We start from the raw sequence: 26,846 nt of genomic DNA on the forward strand, positions 1-26,846 counted from the left end.
CATGAGAGTTCCCATTCTGTCCTGATGTGGTGCCCCACCTCAACACGCCAGATCAGGTTGTTGATGAGGTCCCACCTGGTGCTGAGGCTCTGGGAGGCTCACTTGCGGAAAGCTATATCATATGTGATGGCCGCCACCTTCCCCGCAATGTCCCATGCCTTCAGGACATTCACCTTGTGATTGTTGAAGTGCCAGCACCTCTCAGGATATGACATCATGATCACCCCCAGTAAATGGGAAAGCCCATCATCCAAATAGTGAAGGACTGTCTCCCTGGCCTCCCACTTCCCCTTCTTTCTGGACCCAGGGTAATAACTCTCCTCTTCTGGCTTCAACAACAACAACAACAACAACAACAACAACAACAACAGATTTATTTCTAGCCCGCCCAATCACGAAGAATCCGGGCGGGTTACAACAATAAAATACAACAAATTAGAATAGAGTTAAAAAATCAAACCCTAGACCTACCCCCCCCCCCATTCCCAGTACTAAAAAAGAATTAAACAGTAATAATATTAAAACATTTAAAACATTTAAAACATTTAAAACATTTAAAACATTGAACAAACAAAAAATAGACAGAAACATTGGCAGGGGAAAATAGACAGATGAGGGGACAAATATCTCTATATCTGGGGAGGGTAACTAAGTTGGAAAGGCCTGCCAGAAGGGATCTGTCTTGAGTGCTTTCTTAAAAGCTGCCAGAGTGGAAATGTGACGGATCTCCTCCGGCAGGTCGTTCCATAGTTTTGGAGCAGCAGTAGAGAAGGCCCTCTGGGAGACAGATGTTAGCCTAGATTCTTTTGGCTGTAGTAAATTTCTTCCAGAGGACCTTAGTGTGCGGGACGGACAATAGGGAAGAAGGCGTTCCCTCAAGTACTCTGGGCCCAAGCTATGTAGGGCCTTAAAGGTAATCACCAACACCTTGTACTTTGCCCGGAAACTAATAGGCAGCCAGTGCAGGGACTTCAAGACCGGTGTTATATGGTCATTCCTAGAAGTGCCCGTGATCAATCTGGCTGCCATATTTTGTACCAGCTGAAGTTTCCGAACTTGGCACAAGGGTAGCACCAAGTAGAGCGCATTACAGAAGTCCAATCGAGAGATTACCAGTGCATGTACTACTGTTTCCAGGTCCCTCGGCTCCAGGAAGGGGCGCAGTTGGCGTATCAGACGAAGGTGATAGCAGGCGCTCTTGACTGTCGCATCCACCTGAGCTGTCAGTTGGAGCGACGAGTCAAGAAGCACCCCCAAGCTGCGAATAGAATCCTTCAGGGGAAGTGTGACCCCATCCAGAACTGGCTGACACAACTTCATTCCTGGATTTGGGGTTCCTATAGCAAGTACCTCCGTCTTACCTGGATTCAGCTTGAGTTGGTTTTCCCTCATCTAAGACAGGCATTCAGAGGAGAGATGCCATCCTTAATCACTGCTTCAGTCCGAGATATAGAGAAATATATTTGGGTGTCATCAGTGTACTGATAACACCCCGCCCCATGTCTCCGGATGATCTCTACCAGCGGCTTCATGTAAATGTTGAATAGCATTGGGGAGAGAATCGCGCCTTGAGGGACCCCCGATTTGAGCTCCCTCTTGGCTGAACAGCTGTCCCCAAGTGACACCATCTGGAACCTGCCCGAAAGGTAGGATCGGAACCACTGCAATGCAGTGCCTCCAATACCCAACTCTCTCAGGTGTTCCAGAAGGATATCATGGTCAATGATATCGAAGGCCGCTGAGATGTCCAAGAGCACCAGCAGGGTCACACTTCCCCTGTCGATGCCCAGACGGAGATCATCGACTAAGGCGACCATGGCAGTCTCAACTCCGTATCTCGTCCTGAATCCGGTTTGAAATGGATCCAGAAAATCCGTTTCATCCAAGACTGCTTGTAGTTGATTGGCGACCGCTCTCTCGATCACCTTGCTCAAAAATGGTAGTAGTGAGACTGGTCTGTAGTTATTTCTATCCAGGGGGTCCAGGGAGGGCTTTTTAAAGAGTGGTCTAACTACTGCCTCCTTGAGACAGGGAGGCAGGGAGCCTTCCCTGAGGGATGCATTAATTATATTTTTCAGCAACTCCATGATTTTTTCTCCCCCCTGGGTAGCCAGCCAGGTTGGGCAAGGGTCTAGAGGGCAAGTCGTCTTTTTCAAGCTACAGAGAAGCTTGTCCACATCCTCATTACTTACCAACTCAAATTGATCCAGTCTAACAGTAATGGAGGAGGCACTGGATGCCTCTCTAGTTGTCTCTGTCCTCAAATTGGCATCCAAATCAGCCCTTATCCGAGAGATTTTATCTGCAAGGTAAAAACAGCCACGTAGTATCATCTGAGGATACACTTCCTGGTCTTCTTGGACAAGTGAAGACCAAGGGGCTCCTCAATGTCTGTGAAGATGGGAAAAGTGGCTGTCTGGGGGTCCTCCCACACTCCCTCCAAACCCAGGCATCTAGCCCTGAACCTGATGGCACATGGAGCGAACCCAGGGGCCAGGGCATGTTCCAACCAGTAAATCTTCCTGCTGACTAGATCAGCAGACTCACCAACCCCATCCCTCCTGGTTTGTGACCTCTTGGCCTTCTTGCTGCTTTGCTTCCTCCTGTGCGTCATGTTCTTGGCAGCAGAGGAAGCACTAACCAATTTGGGGTTCAATGACCTGCTGGTGCTGCTGCCCTCGCTACCCCTTTGGTGACTCATTATGAGGAGGGACCCACTGCTGGTGACAGAGCTGGCTACCCATGCTTCCCCTTAGGAGCCAGGGCAGCCCATGATTTCCTTTGCTGCCCAGCCTGCCCCCTGGTGGCAGGCTGTGCAGGCTCTGCCACCTTACTTGCCTTCTTAGGAGGCAAGACTAAGTGGGGAGGGGGGAACAGAGCTGGTGTCCTATGCCCCTTCCTGGCCACCTGAGAGAGTGGGAGTGCCCCACCGCTTGGAGGCCTTGGCCCAAGGCCCTGCCGGTGAGGGCCCCCTACACCAGATCTGAAGCCTCATGGTTCCAGAGGGGGGGTCTGCATGGAGTGCTGTGCGAGTCCAGACCTCACCCCCAGGCCAACTGTCAGGCCGAACACGATGCGGCTGGAAAAGGGGAGGCCCCCGGTGCTGGAGGAACCTGTATGGGCTCTCTCACTGAGAGCCCAGCAGGAATGACACCGGACAGACTAGCCAGATGGCCTGAAATAGGCATGACTGCTGGTTGGAAGTCACTGGCAGGATCTCCGGATGCAAAGGCTGCTGGGACTTGGAGTCCTGTGCAGTTGCTGGAAGTCCCGCCACCAACTGGCACAGACATGCTGAGAACAGGCCAAGGCCCTGCTGAGCTGGGAGAGCAGCCTGGTGGCCGAATGGCTTCCCCCCCAGCAACTGGACCGGCCCAAATGAGTAGGACAGACACATTTTCTAGTTCCCCATCAGAGATTTACTCATTACTGGGCTTGATTATGAGACTTCTGTCAGACTCTCCAGTTCCATAATATGGGCTGTAACTTTGAATGTTCAACTTTATTAGTATTCACTCTGCTGTTCCTCTTTCACTGCCTTAGCATGCTCCCAAAACCTGCTTTGCAGCGCCAATCTTTGGCAGCAAGAAGGAATGTAGGGGAGCAAGGAGGAGAAGCAAGTTGTGTGCCCTTTTAATAAAAATGTAACTGCAGATGAGCAATCTTATGTCTTTCCACTTTTTAGCTGCTTTTACAATGCCTCTGTTTGTCTCTCCTTCTCTTCCCTTCTGCCTTCCTCCACAGCTTACTTTAGTTGTTGCAAACTGAGCCCAAAATGTAAAAGAAATGCATGTTCAACAGGAGTAAGAGAAGGAGGAGCTGGAATCTTTTCCTTCCCTGTGCTGGAGCCTTTCCTAGCTGGCCTGTTAATCTTCCTTAATAACTTTGCCAGCTTGACCGTGTTTTGGTGATGCTTGGCCACACATGTCTCACTTTTCATGTGGGAAATGTTGGAGGCTGTGCAATAACATGTATGATGTTTAGTGGGAAAGCTTACACTGTGGATGGTATTGTTGCTGTTTTTTTTAAAAAATGTTGCAGACTCTGGATCTTCACTGGATAGAACAAGACGAGGCCAACAAAATGACAACTAGATATCACAATTTGTTGCTGTTATTGTGTGCCTTCAAGTCATTTCCAACATGGGTGAAGGTGATTGTAGGTTCCCCTTAGAGCCACCATTATCATATGATTATCTTGGCAACATTTGTTCAGACCGGGTTTGATTTTGACTTGCACAAGGTCACTCAGTGGGTTTCCACAGTTGACTGAAGATTTGAACCCTGGCCTCCAGAGTCATAGTCCAAGGCTCAAACCACTAGAACTATGCTGGCTCTAGGTGTTATGATAGCCTGTCCCTTAAGGAAGCCCTCAAAGACCAATTTCTTATTGAAATTTATCCCAGATCGATGAATTATTACCACTGCCACTCACCAAAAACAAAAGAACAAAATACACCTTGAGTAAACCAACCTTATGCACCAACCTCATTTATGGCATTTTCAAAGACAGTTGACACAAAGGAGGTAAAGAAGCACTCATGTGAAGGGCAACAGTATATTTAGAATTCTTCTTGCATTCATTTTTAGTACATATAGAAATAGGCTACACTGGGAAGGGAAGTAGATGGATCCTCACTGTTCCTTTCCCCCATTCATATATTTGCAGTCTTTTGTTCTTTCCAACTGGAAGACATTTGCAAATTTTGATATCTTCTTTTCAGTGAAGTGAAACTAAATTATCTTTTATTTATGCTGGCCAAATTCAACAGGCCCAGCTATTGCCGGCATGGTGAGAACTGTGTTGTCCTGCTTCTCATATAGGCTTTGAGGGCATTCCAAGATCCTCGTAACTACAACAATGAAGCTCCAATGCTGTAGTTGTGATTGACTGAGACCCACAACCACCTTTGCTGGCTGGTTAATGCCCTGACGAAGCATTTCTGATGTGTTGAAGATCGTGGTGCTGGAAAATGACTTCCATAGTACACTCCTAGTTGTGGGGCCCTGCTGCAACTGCTTTCTCCAAGGCACTCCACAACCAGGGGTGTACTGCAGATGTCATTCCCCAATGCCCTAATCACCAGCACTTCAGAAATACTTTAGTCAGGGTGATGCTAGGCTGTTTTGGGGATCATGTCCAGTCGTTTATGACCACAGGACACCAGCCTATATGTATTTTGATACATGGTAGGAGATATGTGTTGATGTGTTACAATATTGATTTGAGGTTAGAAGGATTTGTTACCATGGATGAAATATGGCTGCAAGATTTTGCAACACAGATAGGAAAGAGCTGTTTTCCATCCCTATGGAATGGCAGTAGAGGCAGCAAAAAGGATGTGTTGACTAAAACTATTGGAGTTCCACAGAACCAATCAGTTGAGCTGTTTCGAGTGGTCAGGGATCTGTTGCAATCTGGTCCTGCGGAGAACCTAAGCCACTCAATAGTGAAGAATTTGCCCACCATTTCGCTGATGAGTTCCAACATGGCTAAAAGAGGCTGTGGTATGACTTCCCTGGATCCTACTGTATTAGATAACTACAGATTAGTCTCCAATCTCCCATTTCTGGCAAGGAGCTAAAGTGTGTAGTGACCTCTCAACTCCAGAAGTTCCTGGATGAGATGGGTTATCTAGATCCATGTCAGTCGGGTTTCAGACCTGGCAATGGGACAGAAACTGCTTTGATCGCCTTGGTGGATGATCTATGCAGGGAACTGGGCAGCGGGAGTGTGTCCTTGTTGGTCAGCAGCTTCCGATACCATCGGCCATGGGATCCTCCTGAGTCACTTCTTTGGGATGGAGCTTGGAGGTGGCTCCATTCTTTCTTGGAGGGCCACTCTCAGAAGGTGGTGCTGGGGGATAACTTGGCCATTGGCCTGTGGAGTCCCTCAGGGCTCAGTCCTGTCTTCTATGCTTTTTAACATCTACATGAAACCGCTGGGAGAGGTTGTCCAGAGTTTTGGAGTAAGGTGTCATCTGTACGCTAATGATACCCAGTTCTATCACCCCTTTCCACCCAATTCTGAGGAAGCTGTTTCTGTCCTAAACCAGTGTCTGCTGCTGTAATGGACTGGATGAGGGCAAACAAATTGAAGCTTAATCCAGACAAGACAGAGGTGCTCCTGGTCAGTTGAAAGACAGATCCAGGAATATGGATTTGGCCTGTTTATTTTATTTAACTTTGCATAACATACAAATATATAGAATGATACAAATTTATACATAAAGAAATGGAAATATGCATACATACACACACACACACACACACACATGCTTGTATATATATTTGTAAGCCAAATACATCTACTATAGGGGCATGGTGACCTCTTTTCACAGATATTTGACATTACTTTCTGTCATCATCCATTATTTACTCCTTTGTGCGTGGCGAAGTCATTTTTCTATTAGGTTTCTTGTTGCTTTCCTTCAAGCAGTAGGGTGAATAAGCGATTTTTTTTTTTATTCTCAAAGTTTATTCACTTTGCCCCATTTTTTTTGAAAATTTTGATCTATTTTCTCGTTGATCATCATTGTTATTCTGTCCATCTCCTTCAGATCGATTACCTTAATCAACCATTCTTCCAATAAATTATTCCCCCCTTTCCAATATTTAGTAAACACTAGATGCACTGCTGTTACTAAATGCAATATAACATCTATTCATTCATATATATTTTCTCTTTAAGGTCAGCTGTAATGTTCAGTAAGTATAGTTGGGGTTTCAATCCTCGTTCAAACTGAAAGATATTCTGAATTCTCCTGTGTACTCTTTCCCAAAACCTTCTTGCAATTGTGCAGTCCCACCACTTGTGGAACAATGTTGCTTCATTTTTCCCATGTTTCCAGCATTTACTTTCCTTTGAATTTTGGATTTTAGCTAATTTTAATGGAGACATATGCCATCTATATAGCAATTTGTAGTAATTTTCAGTTAGATTGGCACTTTTGGTAAATCTTATGTCTTTTTTCCATTTTCTTTCCCAGTTATCTAATGGAATCGGTTCTTTGATATCATGCATCCATTTAATCATTGTATCTTTCACCAATTCACCTTCGAATGCAATATCTAGTAAAATTTTACACACTCTTGATATCATATATTTTTGTCTCTTAAATAATACTTTATCCAAAATACTTAATTCTGTATCAATACCAATTTCCTTCTTATCCTTATAGTATCTCCCTTTTAATTTATAATAAAGAAGCCATCATTTTCCAGTTGTTCTGGAGTTTTAACTTCCTGTCTTTTTCCTGTATTAGTTAGGATATCTAAATAAGTAATCCATTTCTTTTTTATAGATTCTTCTGCTTTATAAAAGGCTTCTTGGACCAAAGTCCATCTTGGTACTTTAGAGTAAAAGTACTTTTTATACTTCTCCTTATTATATGTCTATTCCATTCTTTGAGATCTTTCTCTTCGTAGCAAAGGTATGCGTGCCATCCTTTCCCTAGTTTTGTTCCTTCTAATGCCAATAAATCATCATTGTTTAGGTCCATCCAGTCTTTAATCCATGTGAAAGCGCACGCATAGTAATTATTTGGTCTGTTTAGATGGGATTCCACTCCCCCTGAAAACTCAGGTTCGTAATTTGGGGGTACATCTGGATTTAGCACTGAGCCTGGAAGCCCAGGTATCAGCTGTGACCAGGAGTGCTTTCTCACAGATAAAACCTGTGCACCAGCTGCGCCCGTTCCTTGAGAAGTCAGATCTGTCCATGGTGGTACATGCCTTGGTTACATCCTGTCTGGATTACTGTAATGCATTCTACGTGGGGTTGCCTTTGAAAAGTGTTCAGAAACTTCAGCTGATACAAAGAGCTGCAGCCAGGCTGTTAACTGGAGCTGGCTATAGGGAGCATACAACTCGCTTGTTGCAACAGCTCCATTGGCTGCCAGTCTGTTTCTGGGCACAATTCAAAGTGCTGGTTTTGACCTATAAAGCCCTATATGGCTTGGGTCCAGGCTATTTGAAGGACCGTATCTCTCTGTATGAGCCTACTAGAGTACTGAGATCATCTGGAGAGGCTTTTTCTCTCACCCTCTCAGGTGAGAACAAGAGAGAAGGCCTTCTCAGTGACTGCTCCCAAGCTTTGGAACTCCCTCTGTAGAGAGGCCAGGATGGCGTCATTCTTACTATCCTTCCGACACCAGGTAAAGACATTCCTGTGCAGTCGGGCCTATTAAGCTGAGAAGGACTGGGTTTTTAATGCTGGGCTATCCAGATTTTAATGGTTTGTATTTTAATATGTTATATTTTAATTTATAACTGTTTTAATCCTTAAAATTGTTTGCTTTTTAAATTTTATATTTATGTATTTTAATATTTTTGTATTGTTTTAAATTGTATTGTTCTATACTCGTTTGCCACCTTGAGTCCCTATATTGGGAGCAAGGAGGGATATAAGAAAATAAAATAATGATGATAATAATAATAATAATAATAATAATAATAATAATAATATCCCAGTAGTTTGACTGAATAGTCCATTTTAACAAGAATGCTAGGGTTTTTTTCTGTGGGGAATATTAGCGAGTATTGCAAAACATACGATCAAATAAAATTACAACTAAAGAGAACTACTCAAATGACTGTAGCAAACAAGTAATATTTTATTTTGTAATCAAGATATTCAAAATAGCCATTTGAACCTTAAAAATGTGTAGCTAGTTTCCAGTAAAAAAATATAAGCTGCCCCAGTCTTGACAAGTTGTTAGGGCAATTGCTGGACTGGTGATTCTCAGAGACACAGCTGATCTTCCTTGCTGAAATAAAGGAACAATTTCATTTAGAGAACGGACATTAAAAATTAGTAAATTAAAACTGGTTTTGGAGCTAATCTTCATTAACATGCTGAACAAGCCTTCAGCTATTTCTTCTGCTTCCTACGAGTGGAAAGAGCACCACTTGCTACTTTAGAAAGATGGCTACACAGCTGCTGCTGTTGGTTGCTGTAATTTGTCGGTATAGTTCTTTTTTTAAAAAGCATCTGAAGAAGCATTCAGTCCCAAAGCATCCAGTGGCAATTCCTGGCACCAGAATCAACATTTTATTCCCACCCACAGATTATTATTTTTTTTAAAAAAAATCTAAGATACATTACAGAAGATATCCCGCAACGGCTTGTATGGTTCAATACGTCATACTGGGTTCCTTGGCTATTGGTTCTCCTCCTTGCTAGATGGGATCAGGGAGAAGGAATACTTCCTGATATTACTATTAGCATTTATTGCAACACTGTTCCTTAAAAAAAAAAAAAGAAGGCATGGCTATATGGGTCTCACAACATCCAGAGCCAACAGTGAGAAAATGCACTGAAGAAATCTGAATGGTGTTTGGCCAAACAGTTTACAGTGTTGTGAGATCCAAATGATTACAATGGGCCCTTTGGATCCACTGGGGTTTGGTTCTAGGAGCCCCTGTCAATACTAAGATCCATGGATGTCCCACTGGAAACAACAGCACAGGAAAATGGTGTCCTTTATATAAAGTGGAAAAAAAATCAAGGTTTGTTTTCTGGAATATTTTAAAAATAATATTTTCAAGCCATAGATAATTTAATTCATAGATAAAGACATTATGGATATGCAGGGATGACTTTATTTGGACATTTGTCTGCAGTGTAATACAGCGTAATCCTCCTGCACTTGTGTGCTGGCTTTTGCAGGGACTGGATAAGCTTCAAGAGGCAACAACTAGTAGTAGTCAAAGCTCTCTGTTGTGAAAAGTCCTGTTTTTGTACTTACCTGGAAGAGTGTGTCTATGAAGTTCTTATTTTTCTTTGACTCTCATGCTACCCACCTTTCTGCCCTTTAAATATGCTAGCATCTTTTGCTTTGCCTTACCTTTCTCTCCATTGCTTTCAAACTCAGTCTTGCTGGCAAGCTGTAGTATATTCAGCCTGGGCAAACTCATCTGGTGGAGGGAGAAAGAAGATGGGTCACAGAAGTATAAATGGGACAATGTATGGATCCATTCACATATTTAGCAAGAGAGGGGTGACTTTAATTTTAGGGAAATGAATTAAAGCACCTTTGGATTGCAAACACAGGATACTCAAAATTATCCCATTCTTTGGAATCTTCAGGTTGAAAATGGATCTTTATGACCTCCCTTCTCTGCCTTTAAAAGCAGCTCCCCTGCAAAAACCAGCAGATGAAGCTTTCAAGAGCATACTGGAATCTGTAGATCAGTCTGTTATATTAACAGTATGTTAAAGACATAGGCAATAATTTTGAAGAAAGCATAGGTGAACTCAGAGGACTACAAGGAATTGTGTTTGCATATATGCACGGGTTGTGAAGCATGTAATGTAATGGCCAAATATGGAATACAATCATGTCAACTGTGAAATAGCTGGCTTTCCATTAAAGAGAAAATTATAACTACAGTCTCATAGTTGCTCATACAAAGGAATTATCATGCAGTTTGGAAGGAATGGCTCCACCTGTTAGCCCTGAAAGGAAACTCTTCAATTATTTCATACCAAATAAATACATCTTCAATGTGGATCTGTTTGTCCCACTTGTACACAGTGACCTGTGTACAAATATATTATTCAGCGACTACCAGATCTCTTACCTGTTTCATAATAATCGTATATTTCAACTTGAGCTGGTTTGATGTTAGACACTGCATGTGTTTGTTCTACAGTTAATGCAAAAGTAATTTTCTCTGCTGATACCTGAGGCATAAGAAAACAGGAGATATTAGAGATAGCTTCTCTTGACATGTTTTGAAGCTGCAGCTTAACAATAAACCTACAAAAGCCCTTTCCCTCCTACTCAGTACTTACAGCTTCCAGATAAAAGAAGATGTGGTCATTCTTGATTTCTACTCGCATCACTTTGTTTTGGAGCTGCATGAGACAAAAAGTAAAAGGAAATATATTTTTACTGACAGGAATTGAGGCATTGGCCTATGACACTGAAGTGAGAAAAATATGGCCTATAGATTGCTTTTTGTCATTGCTTCTGACTAGTTGGAATGATGCCAGTTCTGAAAAGCTCTTCCTTGGGAGCTCTTTCACTTCCATGCTGAAATCTCTAAGTGTATTAACAAGGAGCCTCTACCCACATTAGCTTCCCATGGCAAGATGGGGGGAAATGGCTTGTTGGCCTAGGGCTGCTGGGATGTAGATACTCTACTGCAAGGGTGGGAAATGTGTGGCCCTCCTAAATTTGCTAGACTACAGCGCCCACCAGCACTGACCATTGGCCATGCTTGCTTGGGCTTAATGGTTGCTGGAATTCTAAAGCATCTGGAGGGTCGTATGTTCCCCAGTCCTGCTCAGCACATTTGAGTGAGTGTTGCATGTAGCATGTGGTTATTACCACTCCACTATGGAAATAAGCAAATAAAATATTTTCTAATCCATTCATGGCCCTTTCAGAAATAACATAAAAGGGGCCCTGCGCCACATGGTAACATCTCCTTGACATGCTAGTTCCCTGCCTTATACGAAAAATACGAAAGCTCATGCTAACAGCCTTTCTTTCAGTTAGGAGATCATTGCATGCGAAATCCACGCCAGGTAACACATGGGTTGTTACCAATGGCTACGGATCTTATCACATTTCTCCATGCCCAGGGAGTAGGTTGCTTGTATCCAACCCAGGCCTCTCCCACAGCTTTTCATGAATGGGATTTTCCCATTCATTAAAAGCTGTGGGAGAAGGCTGGGTTGGATATGACTGCCTACTGCCTGGGCATGGGGAAATGCGATAAGGTCCGTCACTGTTGGTTACAACCCACATATAACCCAGCATGGATTTTGCGGGTGATAATCTCCTTATTCTCAAAGGTGCTATAAGATCCTGTTGCATACTAATTTTCCAGACTAAAATGGCTATGTCTTTGAATTCATTCTTTTAGAGCTGAGCCTTTACCTCATTGAGGGACGATTGGACAGGAACAAAACCAGACAGCATCTTCATATCAACAATGGCCATGTTGGATGTGTTGCGCTCCCCAGTGTAACTTGAAACAAAAACAAACCTGAGTCATTTTGTATTCTGACTGAGCCTAGTTGAAAATGTATTGTCAAGAGCTTCCTAAAATATTCATAACATCTGGAAATTCAAATTCAGTGTTAAAAATTCTGTAGCAAGTTAACTCAAGTTTTGCCATGAGAAAAGAACTTTCATCTTGTGGAAGTTAATACATTTTTTTGTTTTTAAAATGCACATTTGTTTATTTTGTATAAATGATTGGGTTATTCCAGCATTTGCCATTATTTATTATTGTCATTAGCAGTAAAAACTGGTATTATACCAAGTAGTGGAAATATGCCTCAGCCCCTTCCCTTCCTACTTCCAAGATTTCACAGAATCTATCCATTTCCAGATGCCTCCTTGCATCCATTAAGCGTTAGAGACCAGTTTTGCTTTTTAAATAGAAGCTGGAAGTTTTTCTTACAAAGTTCAGTTTTGCACTTATTGTGCTTCCATGGAATCATGGTGTATATGTGCCACATGGCTGCCCTAACCTACACTGAGTAGTAAGCAAATTTATTGCTTGGATTTTGCATCTCACACAGACAAAGGGATTGCCAACAATACACCAGGAATAAAACTGTGAAGTCGAAGAATTGCCTCTATGGCAATGCAGCAAGCAGAGGACAGATGCTAATCAATACCAGTCATCTGTTCCCATTCCCTCATCCACATTTCAAATGGGACATTACCTGGTTGTCACAACAACAGTAAATCTGGGCAGGAAATTGCCTGTACAGGAAGCATTTTTTGTTTCCACTGCTAGAGCAAAGCCAGAGGCCTGTGCAGGAAGAATGATGTTGTACCTCAAGGTTGTCTGAAAGAGGAGGAAAAATGATCAGATAGCATCAGCAACAGTTGCATCACTGGTTGTGATGCTGTGCATTAAGTAGCCAAGGTACTTATGGAAGGACATTGACCAAATCATTTACCTGTATGTAGGCACATCCAGAGCCACTGACGTTCACGCTGTAGCTTCCTTGGGCACTAGGCAGTGCAACCTGCTGCAGTAGGACACTGTTGTCCTTATTCACCAAGAACTGCTTCGTGAAAGATTCCCCAGCACTAATATCTACTGTGTTTTCAGCATCTTTTTGAAAAGTCTGGATTCCATATTCAGATAAAGCGTGGAGGGCCACAGGAGTGTCCTGGAGAAAGCAGTATTAGAAAATATCTAAGGGTAGCCATGTTGGCCATGTAGCAAAGTACAATAATATCTAAAAGCCACAAAACAGTTATATCCTCATTGGGCCAACCAAAATACACAAAACTCATGATAAATATTATTAATTATATTATAATATATTATGTTAATTATAATAATGTCTAAGTCCATGGTGGTGTAGTGGTTTGAGTGTTGGACTATGGCTCTGGAGATCAGAGTTCAATTCCCAGCTTGGCCATGAAACCCACTGGGTGACCTTGGGCAAGTCACATGCTCTCAGCCTCAGGGGGAAGCCATGGCATACCTCATCTGGAGAAATCTTGCCAAGCAAACCCCATGATGCATTCCTTTAGGGTCATCATAAGTTGGAAACAACATGAAGACACACATTACCACCACTGTATTAATTATATCATATTATAAATATTCTATTAATAGTAGAAAACCATATGAGGCATCTCATTCATCACATTTCCATCCCACTCCAGGAAGCCCGAGGTGATATACACGGAGGCTATTTGGTTTTGCCTTGACAACAACTCTGAAAGCTAGGTGAGGCTTAGTGAGCTTCATGGCTGAGCAGAGGTTTGAAGCCAGGTCTCTCCAGTCAAAACCTAGCATTTTCCATTTTACAGCCCTGTCTCTTCCCAGCATGTACTAAGGAAGAAGAGAAAATAAAATAATAAAGATTGGCCTTGATTAGCCTTCAGAGCAAAATAGAGCAATAACTAAGCCATGTGGACAGTTTAATTAACTCCCTGACAATTAATTCCATGGGTGTTTGGCAAACCAGTGTGAATGCAAAATCGAAAAAGGCTTTTTACATCATAAAAGAATACTACCAATCTATTTGTAGAGCTTGAAATGGAGGTACTGGGAGCCATTTCAAGTAGTTTACTAAACACAGTCTCTCACTAGTCCATACAGCTTTTAGCCCATTATGGCAAACATTTATTTTGATTCAAAATGCCGTCTGACCCCAAGAGTAGGAGAGGACTAATGCTATTCACCACACAAATATGTTCTGCTAGTTAACTTTTTAGTTAATTTTATACAAGTTTTTAGGCATGATCAATTTTTTATCCTTGTATGTATTTGGATAGTCTAACATAATTTTGTATTATGTATTATGTATTTTGTCTTTTGTCTTTTATTGATATGGTCAGCTAATCAATAAAATTTGTTTTTGTTGTTGCTAGTTGGGTATTACGTATGGGAAAATATGCATTCTTGAAAGCATTGCATTTCCCCAACATCTTCTACTCCAGAACAGGAACAGACTAGAATAGGAATCAATTCAATCAATTCAAATGATAAGAAAATAGACTGTATGCAGACATTAGAATAAATTCTTTTACACTGGAGTAGGTGGTGACCTCTCCATCTCTGGAGGTTTTTAAACAGAGGTTGGATGGCCATCTTTCACAGGTGATATAGCACTAGATTTCTCAACTGCCAGGTACTAGTTGGCCCTTGTAGTGATGATTCTATGACAGACGAAAGGGTGCAATTTCCTCCAGAGCATGCAATTAATTTAATAGTCACCTGACTGGAGGAGAAGCCTCCGTAGAAGTTCTGTTGTCTGACGATCCAATGTGCTATCTGTGAGGCAAAAGTCAGGTTCGCCTGGGAGAGGTTGGGTTGTTTGAGCCAAGCCAGCAGGATGTAAGCGTTGGTCTCAATCTCAGCAGATGGGGCACGAGGATAGAAGGAAGAAAACTGTTCAGCTGCAGGCCTCTTCTCCCTTTCCCAGTACACCAGACCCCCTAGGAATTCAGAAGATAATATTGAGAAATGGCATGGGCAGAATGCATTGGTGGCAATTGGATATTTGTCCATAGGTAGTTTCTTTGCCTTTCACCCTGGCCAAAGTAGGCATTCTCTCAGACATACCCCACAGACTGAGTCTAAAGAAAGTGTCACATGCAAACCCTATCTTAAAAAGGGTGGTGGTGGTATTGTACCACTTAGCCTCAAAGAGTTCTAGAAAATTCAAAAGCGCACACTACCCTCTCACATTTTGATCAGTTTAAATAAAGGTATTTCCTCCTCTGAACAAATCTTGCTAAGAAAACCCCATGATAGGCTTGCCTTATATTCACCATAAGTCAGAAACGACTTGACTGCAAAGGCACACAAAGCAGTGACCCATTTCCTAATTCCCCCTCCTTTTAAACTCATGGACCATCTGATTACTACTTCTGTTTATTTTTAATTTCCCTTAAAGCAATCTTATTTCTTACTTACTGTATATACTCATATATAAGTCTAGAAATTTTAGTCAAAAAACTAACCCCCAAAGCCTAAGCTGACTTATCCATGGGTCAAGTGTAAGTACTGTGCTTTAACTCTTATTTAAAAAGAAACCATCCCCTGGTGAAAGAGTGTAATCTGTTCTAGAAGCATTGACTCGCCCACTAATCGCTCAGCTATCTAGCCATTATGGTGAGCCCAAACAATTATGCCTGCCAGAATTTTATATGTTCTTTAGCATTGTTTTCCTTTGCTTCATCCTTTATATCTTTTATTATATGCCCCTAAATTTTACCCTTGACTTATCCACGGCTCATATCAAAATCCATAATTTTGGCACCAAAACCTGACCTCAACTTATAGATGAGGTTGACATATAGTCGAATATATATGGCACTGAGGTACATGGTGAAACCCAAGTAGTTGCCCTCTGCTAACAGAAGATTTCCAGAAATCCACTCTCTCTCTCGCTGCATCTGTGCTTCTGAAGAATCTCCTGTTCAGCAAACGCTTACCCCCTGGGTCATTTTTAATAAAAAGGGAGGGATACTTCATGTGCTCTCAGGCTACTCTCCAACTGTAGCATTTTCTAGCATTGAGAAAATTGTAAATGTTTGGTCTGCTCATGCAAGGACTGAAATTGTGGTAGGAACAGGGGTGTACATGCAAGCTGTGCTTCCCCCCCCCCCCATTTCTCTATGTCCTTGGCTCCTCCTTGGGTGAATTCATATCAGCTCTCCATATCCATACATTTTTTTATCTATGGTTTAAAGCATCCAAAGTTTTAAAATATTTTTAATATATATAAATTGCACAAAGCAAACTCTGATTTTGCCATCTTATTCAATGGACACCGTCTTACTGTGCCACTATATTTAATGGGACTTGAGCGTCCATAGATTTTGGTGTCCACTGGGGGTCCCTGAACCAAACTCCAGAAGATACCAAGGACCCACTCTAGTTTTCTTACATCCAGCAAAACTGCAATAGAATAGCTCTGCACCATGGTGAAACTGGTTCTCGCCTTAGCTAGGGGTTTGTTTTGTTTTTGTTTTGACTCCTCCAATGGACTATAATGTCCACAGGTTTTTCAATGGTTTATACCAGACAGTCTGCCCACCTTTGGGGTGGGTGAAGGTGCATATCAGATTTAGGTTCTCCCATAGTTCATCTTCAACTATCACGAGAAGAAGCTTGAATTATTTGTTCCTACTCTTGACCCTGGGCTCCGAGTCACAGTAGGCCAAGTCTAAGCTGGGTCTGTAACAGGTGATGATTGGCACTTGACATCTCAGCCTAAGCAGTCATTATACCAACACAGGCATGGTTAGAGGTGTTACAGCATTAGTTGATTGCAGACAGGGTGACTAGATATCCTCCTTTTCCAGGACATGTCCCTCATTTCAGCTTTCTGTCCAGGAGGAATTTCAAAATATTTCCATTTTTGAGTATGCCTAGGAAGCATGAATTTATAGCTCTGTGTGTGTGTGTGTGTGTGTGTGTGTTTAGCTTTTACCTTGTAATGTCCTCCATTTTTCTTGAATGCCCTACATTTTACGATGCCTATTCCTCCTTTGTGGTTGGGACATCTAGTCACTCTGATTGCAGATCATTTCAGTTTTCAACAAAGTTATGGCCCTTATTTAAAACCAAACATAGATGCCTTGTTTTTTACCAGTTCTAGTAGCAGATTTTAGCAGGATATCAAAGATATGGTTCAGTTTTTCCACTTCGCCAGCTAAGCTGTAGGTATAGGCCAAGAGAGCATTGACATAGATGTTTTCAAAATCCCTGTCCGAAAGAGCAGCCAAGCAGGAGAGACCATTCCGCACCACAGGATCCTGTAGTTTAAGACACATGTTATAGACACACTATATAAAGACATTTCTCAATAAATGAATAACTTAAATGGATACTAACATAGTTAGTATACTTGCATTTGAATTAAATAAAGAATTGCACACTCCAGTTGCTAGAACTAGGGTCAGCTCTGGCTAGTACATGAATGGGAAGCTGACAATAAATGTTAGGTGCAGTGGGCTGTATTTCAGAGAAAGGAAATGGCAAAACCACCTCTTGAGTATTCCTTGCCTAAGAAAACTTTATGAATTTCAGAGGATGTCATAAGTTGACAGCAACTTGAAGGCACAGACACACCAAATTAATTGACAAAACTATTCTTGTGAACCTTCTGTTGCTTGCTCAGGATTATTTTGTAATGAATTGTAAAGGACTGTGCCCTTTGTTTATAACGAACAGCCAAGAACAACACGAGGGACATGCACAATCCTGATACTACATATTGTTGTAGATAATTCAGATAGCATGGGTGCCTCCATGGGAAAGGTTTAATTCTATCTAAACTGAAGTTGGTGAGTGAGATTCAAAATTGGCTTAATGCCCAAATTGGAGGACTGGGAGTACAAGTCAGAACGAGAGATTCAGGAATCTGCAGTGCAAGTGCAGAACTGGTGAAAGATACTGTGTGTTGTCATAATAAATCCATACCGATTGGGGAAGTCCATTTTCCATTAGAGAAGCAGTGACGTAAGCTGTGATTACAATTCTGTCATCTGTTCCAGCCTATTTATAAAAGGGAAAAAAATAATTCAGACCAAGGTGCAAACAGGAACACACATTCTTCACTCCAAATGGTGACGGGGATGAGAAGGCGGGTGGTTATCTTTGTTGTTCTTGTTCCTCTCAAAATCCAAAGTAAGAGTAAAATTACATCCCATCCAAAATATGAATTCATAGATTTCATTTTAGGCTGAGTTTAATGATAGTATCTTAATCATTCACAAATTATTATTTTTTTAGTGTGCTTTTGTATATATCCTGGACTTGGCTAGATGGAAGAATAAGACTCTTATACTGTTTCCAACATTCCCTTCTGCTGTATTGCAATCTTCAGCTTCCAAGTGTAGAAAGAATCTAGCCTCCAAGTACAGCACTATGTAGTGCAGGCATCACTAAGGTTCCTTCCCTAATAAGGGGGAAAAGATTGCCAGCAGTGTTACCAATCACCCTCGAAGGAAATCCCCCTGAAAATCCCTGAAACACCCCCAAATTCCCAGGACCATCTGGGTCAGGAGTGGTACATCCAGGCCAAGGGTCTGCAAAGGCAAAAGAGGATGGGGACCCCCGGGTCAGCAATTTTGGGGGTGGTGGGGACTTCTGGGTCAGCCATTTTTTGGGCCGGAAAGGCATTTTTGGCCATTTTTTGGGAGGGAAGTGAAATAATTCCCCATAAACGGAAAGGCTTCTAATTACCCAACGAGAAGGTTTAATTCCCTGGAAATTCCCCAGAAATTTTATACCCGGAAATTACCCAGAAACCAGTGTGTGAAGGTGTGGCCAACCAGAATTCCCATGCTACCTTTAAGGCATTGTTGTAGATGTTCCCTTGTGGCTGGAAGCAGCCATCTCCTTCCTGTTTGCTTGCAATCCAGATGAGTGCTTGGCTCAGGACATTGTCATCTACAAATATATAGGGCTTGCTTTGCGCAAATGCTTTGTAGATCATAGCAGTGAGCCTAAGAAGAAAAGGATAGGAGGAAGCTGGAATGAAAACAGCACTTGGCAGGGCAGAGAAGCCAAAGGCAGGATATGTGAAGCATTAAAGCAGAAGCTATTCTATCTACTTGCAGTCTTAGTTCTCACCAAAGGTTTCCTTCTGCTTTCTTGCTGCCAAAAGTGCTGAAGGATCCATCAATAAGTCTGAAAGACAGTTGCCTCTGGTACCCTGAAGTAGAAGAAAAGATACTAAAGTCAATTTGCAGGTGCTCTCCCCCACCTTTAATTGTAGCAGCATTTTAAGCAGCAGATACTTGGGCTTCAGTTATCATTCCTAAATTAGCTTAAGGCTCCAGTCAATATGAGGACTGCCAGTGACTTTTGGCCCTATTGAAATGTTAAAGAGAATGTGAAGGCTGACTGCTTTCCTATCATTTTCAAAATCAAGCTAAGGTTTGGAACAAGTCTTGTACAATATATTTCAAGGAATTAAAATAGATAATGAGCTCAGCTGACATTTTGATTGCATAGTTCATTTAGACCAGCTTGTAGCCAATCCATAATTATATGGCATGGATATAGGGGAAAAGGAGGCGTGGTGAAGTGGTTCGAGTATTGGACTATGACTCTGGAGACCAGGATTTGATTCTCAGTTTGGCCATGAAACCCACTGGGTGACCATGGGCAAGTCACACACTCTCAGCCTCAGGGGAAGGCAATGGTAAACCCCCTCTGAACAGATCTTTCCAAGACAACCCCAGGATACGTTTGTCTTAAGATCACCATACATCAGAAATGACTTGAAGGCACACAACAACAGCAAATGTGGGGAGAAATATGGACATATGTATTAATGCTTCTACGTTTGAAAGAAAGTAAAATGAGGGAATAGTGTGACACTGTTTTGGTTGCGGGTATGGGTGGTACAGTATGATGGGGAGAAAATGTCATTGTCAATAATGCCAACATTCCAGGAGGTAACCCATTTTGTCACTGAAATGTCTTGTCAACTTGTCAAAGCTGTCATCAGCCATGGGGTGCCCTGTACAGAATGTATGGACAAGATAATGGCAATCTATCAAGCCACATGGAAAAGGCCAAAAGGACAGCTGCTTTTTCACACAGGTCTTTCCCAGGGTGCATCTACACTGTAAAAATAAAGCCATTTTGACACCACTTGAATTTCCATGGCTCTATTCTTCAGAATCTTGGGATTTGTAGTTTTCTGAGGCACCAGCATACTATGGTAGGGAAGGCTGACACCTTGTAAAACTATCATTCCCAAGATTGCAAAGGATGGAGCTACAGCACTTAAAATGGTGTCAAACTGCATTATTTCTACAATGTAGATGCAGCCCAAGTTTGAAAATTACTGAATTTATATAGAATCATAGAAGTGATACAGACCACCCAAAAGGGCACCCTGCTGGCACCTGTTTTTCCACCAGAGGAAAGCTGCAGCCGCCAAACCGCGTGGCTTCCCACCGGTGGAAAAAGAATCCTCAAAAAGCAGGTTCTTTTTATGCTGCGGTGGCGGCGTAACAAGTGTGCCACTGGTGCGCTCATTATGTAAGCACCGTGTAGTGCCATGCAGATGCCACGTGACGCTTACGTAACAATGGCAGTGCCCACGTATACAGGGCGCCACCATTGTTAGGCCCTGATCACGTGCAAGGGTTGTGGGGCATGTGGGTGCACTGCCCTGAGTCTACCCTAGCACATGATGACGACGTTACGAAAGGCCCATCTGTTCTGCGCCATAGAGTTGGAAGCAACCCTAAGGGCCATCCACTCCAATCCCCTGCCATGCATGAACTCACAGTCAAAGCATCCCTGACAGATGGTCATCCAGCCTCTGCTTAAAGATTTCCAAAGAAGGAGACTCCACCATTTTCTGAGGGAGTGTGTTCCACTGTCAAACAGTCCTTACTGTTAGTAAGTTCCTCCTAATGTTAAAGTGGAATCTCTTTTCCTATAGTTTGCATCCATTGTTCTGTGTTCTAGTCTCTGGATCAGCAGAAAACAAGCTTGCTCTATCCTCAATGTGACACCCATTCAAATACTTAAACCGCCCTATCATATCACCTCTTAACCATCTATTTTCTAAGCTAAACATATCCAGCCCCCTTTCCTCATAAGGCATGGTTTTCAGGCCCTTTATCATTTTGGTGGCCCTCATTTGGACATGCTTCAATTTGTCAACATCTTTGTTGAATTATGATGCCCAGAACTAGACGCAGTATTTCAGGTGAAGTCTGACCAAGGCAGAATAGAGTGGCACTATTACTTCCCTTGATCTAGACACTATACTTCTATTGACGCAGCCTAAAATAGCATTGGTCTTATTAGGTGCTGCATTGCACTGTTGACTCATGTTTAACTTGTGGTCTACTTGGATTCCTAGATTCCTTTTACACATTATCTCCTTAAGCCATGTGTCCTCCATCCTATATCTATGCATTTTTTTTCTAACTAGATGCAGTATTTTACACTTCTCCCTGTTGAAGTTAATCTATTAAGTTCATTTTGAATTTAAGTTCATTTTAGTTCACTTAAGTTCATTTTGAATTTTCATCCTGTCCTCTGGGCTATTAGCTATTCCTCTTAATTTGGTGTCATCTGCAAATTCTGTCCTCCAAGTCATTGATGAAGATGTTGAATAGCACTGGGTACAGGACAGAGCCCTGTGGGACCCCACTGGTCACTTCTCTCCAGGATGAAAAGGTGCCATTGTTGAGCACTCTTTGGGTTCGGCTAGTCAACCAATTACAAATCCATTTAACAGTTGCCTTGTCTAGCTCACATGTTACCACCTTGTCTGCAAGAATATCATAGGAAACCGTGTCAAAGGCCTTACTGAAAGCAAGATATACTATATCCACAAAATTCCCTTCATCTAACAAGCTGGTAATTTTATCAAAGAAAGAGATCAAATTTGTCTGGCATGACTTGTTTCTCTGAAATCCATGTTGACTTTTTGTGATTATGGCATTGCTTTCTAGATGTTCACAGACTCTCTGTTTAATGATCTGCTCTAGAATCTTTCCTGGTATGGATGTCAGGCTAACTGGACGATAATTGTTGGGATCCTCTTTTCCCCCCTTTTTGAAGATGGGGACAACGTTTGCCCTCCTCCAGTCTGCTGGGACTTCTCCTGTTCTCCAGGAGTTCTCAAAGATCATTGCCAATGGCTCTGATATTACATTTGCCAGTACTTTTAATACTCTTGGATGTAGTTCATCTGGTCCTGGAGACTTTGTTTAGATTAACAAGGTATTCCTGTACTATCTCTTTACTTATTCTGTACTCAAATTCCCCTAATCTGTCTTCTGTTCCATTATCCTCAGGTTGAACACCCTTTCCCTTTTCTGTTAACCATGTTCCATGCATCAACTTCTCAGGGTCCCTGTTCCATACAATAACTTCCCTAGCTGCAAATCAGAGATCATTTCTAATCACATTATCCCAGATTCCCAGACTTTACACAGATTATCTCTGATTCGTGTCAGTTATTTTAGCAATAATGGCAAGAGAAGTGTGGATATGAAGAAGAAACTCTAGTGATCATGGTGTAGCCAGTGGCTTTGAGGTTTTGGGAACAACAGATGAAACCACATTTCTGATTTGTATATGCTAGGGCTAACATTATAGAAAAACAGAGTAGATCACAGCTGGGAAATGATTCATTAAAATCCATTCATTATTCCCCAAGTGTTAGATTTTAAAGTTGTTATTTTATTGTTAAATGACAGTGACTTGTTACTAAAACAAACAAATATTGCTCACCACTAGTTAAGTGCCCAATGATCCTGGATCTTTTTTCATCTGTCAGCTGCCCGGTGTTGTTCAGATATGTCAAGATGACAAGGTTGGATAGGAACATGGCAATATTTTGCTCTGCACATCCATAGGGCATTTGGAGAAGATTTTCAGAGTTCCGCATTGCTGTGCCCATAACATCACCTGTTGACCAAGATAAGGTAGTTATTTAATTAACCAAACCGTTTCTTCCATCAAACTGTAAACATATATTATTTGCATGTAATGTTTTACAGATCTTAGACAATTACAGCAGTTTAGATTACAAAATCTTGTTTCATACTCTGCATTGCAATGATATTCCAGTGATGATTCCCACTATTTCAGTTTGCCTTCTTTCAGAGACTTTCAGAGAGCATATCAGGTACTCTGTCCAACTTCCTACCAGTATGTGGAGAGATCTTGTAACACCATTGAGATTAACAGAAATAAATTGGCAGCATGAGCTTTTGTAGACATCAGTCTCCTTCCTCAGATGCATTCTGAGAAGATTGAAGTCTATACGAAAGCTCATGCTGCCCATTTCTTTCTTTCAATTAGTTTCAAAGGTGCTACAAGATCTCTCCACATACTGATTCTACAGACTAACACGGCTATATCTTGCAATCTTTAGCGTCCGCACATGTTGGATTATGAAACAAATGGATTATCACTTCATCTATGTAGGCAGAATTTATTCTCCCTTGTTACTAGACAGACTATTTACATACTTTTTTTGCACTATAAGAGGCTGAAGTGGAGGAGTGTAGTGTCTTTTAAACAGACACATTTATACTTAGACCCAAATACGGAGTGAATCTTTTACATTTACTATGGCAAATGCCATTAATGCATCGTTGCAAACTGCTCTGCTGAGACCAGCAAGTAGATTATCACATCCAAAATTAATTACTGGCTTATTGTAACCTAAATCTTCAGGTTGAGCCCAGAGCAGATGGAGGCTTTCAAGTTAGAAAGACCAAGAGGAACAAAAGAAACACCTTTTGCTATTCTCTGCACACTGTGTAGGCAATTTTCTTTGGCAAAAAACCTACCACTGCATTATTATGAAGTCTCACAAAAATCTTAGATAAATAAAATACAAGTAAGGAGAAAATTCAAAATTTTGAAAACTTACCAAGGACAGAAACTACAGCTCTAGCTGAGCCTTCCACCAGATTTTCAGGTAAGTTCAAGGTTATTGGCTCAGAGATGGGTGTACCTTTGGAGTGATAGAAATAAATAATGGGACCGTGGTCACGCTTTCAAAATTCTTTATATAAGAACAAAATGTCCCTCCGGCAAGCTATTTGAATACAGATACGAAAACTGGAAAGGGTTAGTGGTAGAGGTGAGATGAATGTGTTTCCAATATTCTGATGCTGAATACCCAGTGGGCATCTGGTGTCCAATGAGAGCCAGCATAACATAGTGGTTTGAATGTTGGACTGCGACTGGAGGGTTCAGTTCCCTGCTTGACCATGAAACCCATTGAGAGACCTTGGACAAGTGGCACACTCTCAGCCTTTGGGAAGGCAATGGTAAAGAAATTTGGCTAAGGAAACCCCATGCTGTAGGTCAGAAATGACTTGAAGGCACAAAACAACAAATGATATGTGATCAGCATTAAAGACAAGAACATGCAAAGATGTCTAAGCCATTGCATTGTGGCAGGTCAGTTTCTTATGCTCAATAGCAATAATAATAATAATAATAATAATAATAATAATAATAATAATAATAATTGTATATCACCTTTCCAGGTAAAAGAGAACATGCAATTGTATTAAGATTTATTTACAGCACTTCTCTCTCTCTCTCTCTCTGTTAACATAAAAAGGGTAGCCAATTATGTCAACAATAAAATTGAAGCTGTCCTTGGGGCAATAGAAAAGACTTTACAGTGGCGACTGATATCTTTGTAGAAAGTAATTTACCAGAACTTCAATGAAATCATCATCACCACCACCACCACCACCACCACCATCTTGCACCCATTTGTTAACCACTCAAATCAGAATTCATCTATGAATTCCCCAACCATGGTTTCTTGTGGAACTACTTATAGTCATAAATTGGTATATTTCTAAGGAAAGGCATAAATTATAAACATCAGCTTAGCTTTGTTAAAGCTGTATTTGGTTTACACTGTTTACTGAATTTAATGGGATTTTATATTGTTTAATGTCTGTTGTGCTGTGTAAATTAATGACATAAACACAAAGAAAACAAGGTAATAGAGAATCCTAATGGAATAAACCAGTATTTGACAGTTGGCACGTCCAGAGGTTTCATATAAAACCAATCAATGGATGTTAAAGTCTTGGAACAAGTGCAGAAAACTGGCATATTCACTTATTATAACTTGCAAAATTTTCTTTACCTTTTGTACAAATAAGACTGCTCTGGGTCACCTCCTTTTTGATGCCTTCAGGCTGAAGGGCAGAAAAGGGAAAGATGGGTAAGGTTGTATGAATCACAGTTATGAAAATACATAATAACTCAACACTAACAAAATGGAAGCCACTAACATGTAATGCAGAATAGATGAGAAAGTCATACATGTACTTATATATTGACAGTACACCCTTGCTCTTCTTCCCATCTGTGTCTATAAATATAAGGGGGCATCCTCTTCACAGAGACATGCAAACTAATGTAACACTACTACTAGTTCATAAACTATTATTTTCATCTCTTGCAGATCCCAGTAATGCCTTTTCAAATTACCTCAACCAAGAGTGGCAGGATGATTGTGTCCCTTCGTCCCACTGTTCGCTCGCCTGCTTTGGCTTCAGCAGTGACGGTGACGTTCAAGGTGCCTGAAACAAGATCCAGAATGCACATAAAAAAAGCAAGCCTTTTGCCAAAGTAGCAGTTTGCAAAGCTATGGGCCCAAACAGACAGCCAAAATAAAAGTTGCTTTGGGTCACTTTGGAGGTGTGCTGTTTAAATGATGCATGCATCCTAAGAGGCCAGAAGCCGCGCCAAAGCCACGCTCCAGTTGTAAGGACTGGAGCGCAGCTTTGGTGCAGCTTCTGGCCTCTTTAGATGCATGTGTCATTTAAACGACATACTTTCAAAGTGACCCAAAGCAGCTCTATTTTGGTTTGTCTGTTCAGGCCCAAAGATATAGAAGTAAAATAAACAAGAACACCTTCCATTTTAACTTGCATGTTCTAGGCAAAGCACAAATCATTTATACACCACTTCAGGTATTTCTAATGAAAAGCTAGCTAATATGTTACCATTTTTAAAAAAATCAATTTTGTTCAAAGCAAATAAGGGATTCTCATTCCATCTCTCATTTAACATGAAGAAGAGTGTTTGTTCCTAAGGTGAAGTAGTATTTTAGAAAAGAAATGTTAGTGCAGTGGTTCTCAACCAGAGAGGCTGGACATGTCAGTGGACTTCCAGCTCCTAGGATCCCTGGAGTTCTTCATGCTAGTTGGGGGTCCTCGGAGTTGAAATCCAATAAGAGACCTGTTTGAGACACACTGTTTGAGAGAACCTATACAGGGGCAGCAATACAAATGTTACAAGAGGAGAATGAAGATGATTACCCAGCCGCTGAGGAATAATTCTCCAGGTATGGGATTTTGTTTCATTTGCACACAGGCTTGTGAGATTGTTCTCTGATGACAGACTTTCTGCTTTGAAATCCGCAGACTCTTCTAGCGCAACAGTTACCTGAGAGGCAAAGGACCAAGAGGAATGTAAGTAAGGTAGTGCCACAATGCCAATTCATACCTCTGCTCTAGTACTGCTAGCTTGACTAGGATTAGGTCTTTGTTACCTTTCCTAGGATGCATCCACTCTGCAAAAATAATTTGGTTTGACACCATTTTTACTGCCATGGCTCAATGCTATGGAATTCTGGGAATTGTAGTTTGTTGTGGCACCAGAGCAGAGGTGAATGCAGTTGTTGCCTACCTTAAACATATCAAGAAATATGGGATTTGTGGCATCCCATATGGCCCAGTACAAGGGCTAGATTTCAATATGGGATATCCTCTAGAAAATGGGACACCTCGGAACCCTACTTGTAAGTCATAAAATATAGTAATAATACAATATGTGTGTTGTAACAGTGGCAGCTGGAGATAGTAGAACATACTG

At 41.6% G+C, this 26,846-nt stretch overlaps 1 protein-coding gene across 1 annotated transcript in view; it reads right to left on the reverse strand.

The window, feature by feature from the left end:
- Positions 1-8,590: 8,590 nt before the first annotated feature.
- The window catches only part of LOC149323540 (ovostatin-like), a 55,220-nt gene continuing 36,964 nt past the window's right edge, over positions 8,591-26,846 (reverse strand). The window contains exons 20-36 of the mRNA XM_089511471.1: positions 26,291-26,417; positions 25,458-25,549; positions 25,111-25,162; positions 23,866-23,949; positions 22,716-22,892; positions 19,077-19,158; positions 18,793-18,949; positions 17,922-17,996; positions 17,089-17,254; positions 14,706-14,926; positions 12,928-13,143; positions 12,688-12,812; positions 11,891-11,981; positions 10,798-10,860; positions 10,584-10,686; positions 9,848-9,917; positions 8,591-8,767 (exon numbers count right to left, since the gene is read on the reverse strand). Of these exons, the coding sequence (XP_089367597.1) occupies positions 9,871-9,917; positions 10,584-10,686; positions 10,798-10,860; positions 11,891-11,981; positions 12,688-12,812; positions 12,928-13,143; positions 14,706-14,926; positions 17,089-17,254; positions 17,922-17,996; positions 18,793-18,949; positions 19,077-19,158; positions 22,716-22,892; positions 23,866-23,949; positions 25,111-25,162; positions 25,458-25,549; positions 26,291-26,417 (1,878 nt within the window). The 3' untranslated portion in view covers positions 8,591-8,767; positions 9,848-9,870. The remainder of the gene's footprint in view (positions 8,768-9,847; positions 9,918-10,583; positions 10,687-10,797; positions 10,861-11,890; positions 11,982-12,687; positions 12,813-12,927; positions 13,144-14,705; positions 14,927-17,088; positions 17,255-17,921; positions 17,997-18,792; positions 18,950-19,076; positions 19,159-22,715; positions 22,893-23,865; positions 23,950-25,110; positions 25,163-25,457; positions 25,550-26,290; positions 26,418-26,846) is intronic.

This window comes from Sceloporus occidentalis, unplaced genomic scaffold (genome assembly GCF_023333645.1).
Source record: "Sceloporus occidentalis isolate IW3139 unplaced genomic scaffold, rSceOcc1.0.p SCAF_1, whole genome shotgun sequence".
Classification (NCBI taxonomy): Eukaryota; Metazoa; Chordata; class Lepidosauria; order Squamata; family Phrynosomatidae; genus Sceloporus; species Sceloporus occidentalis.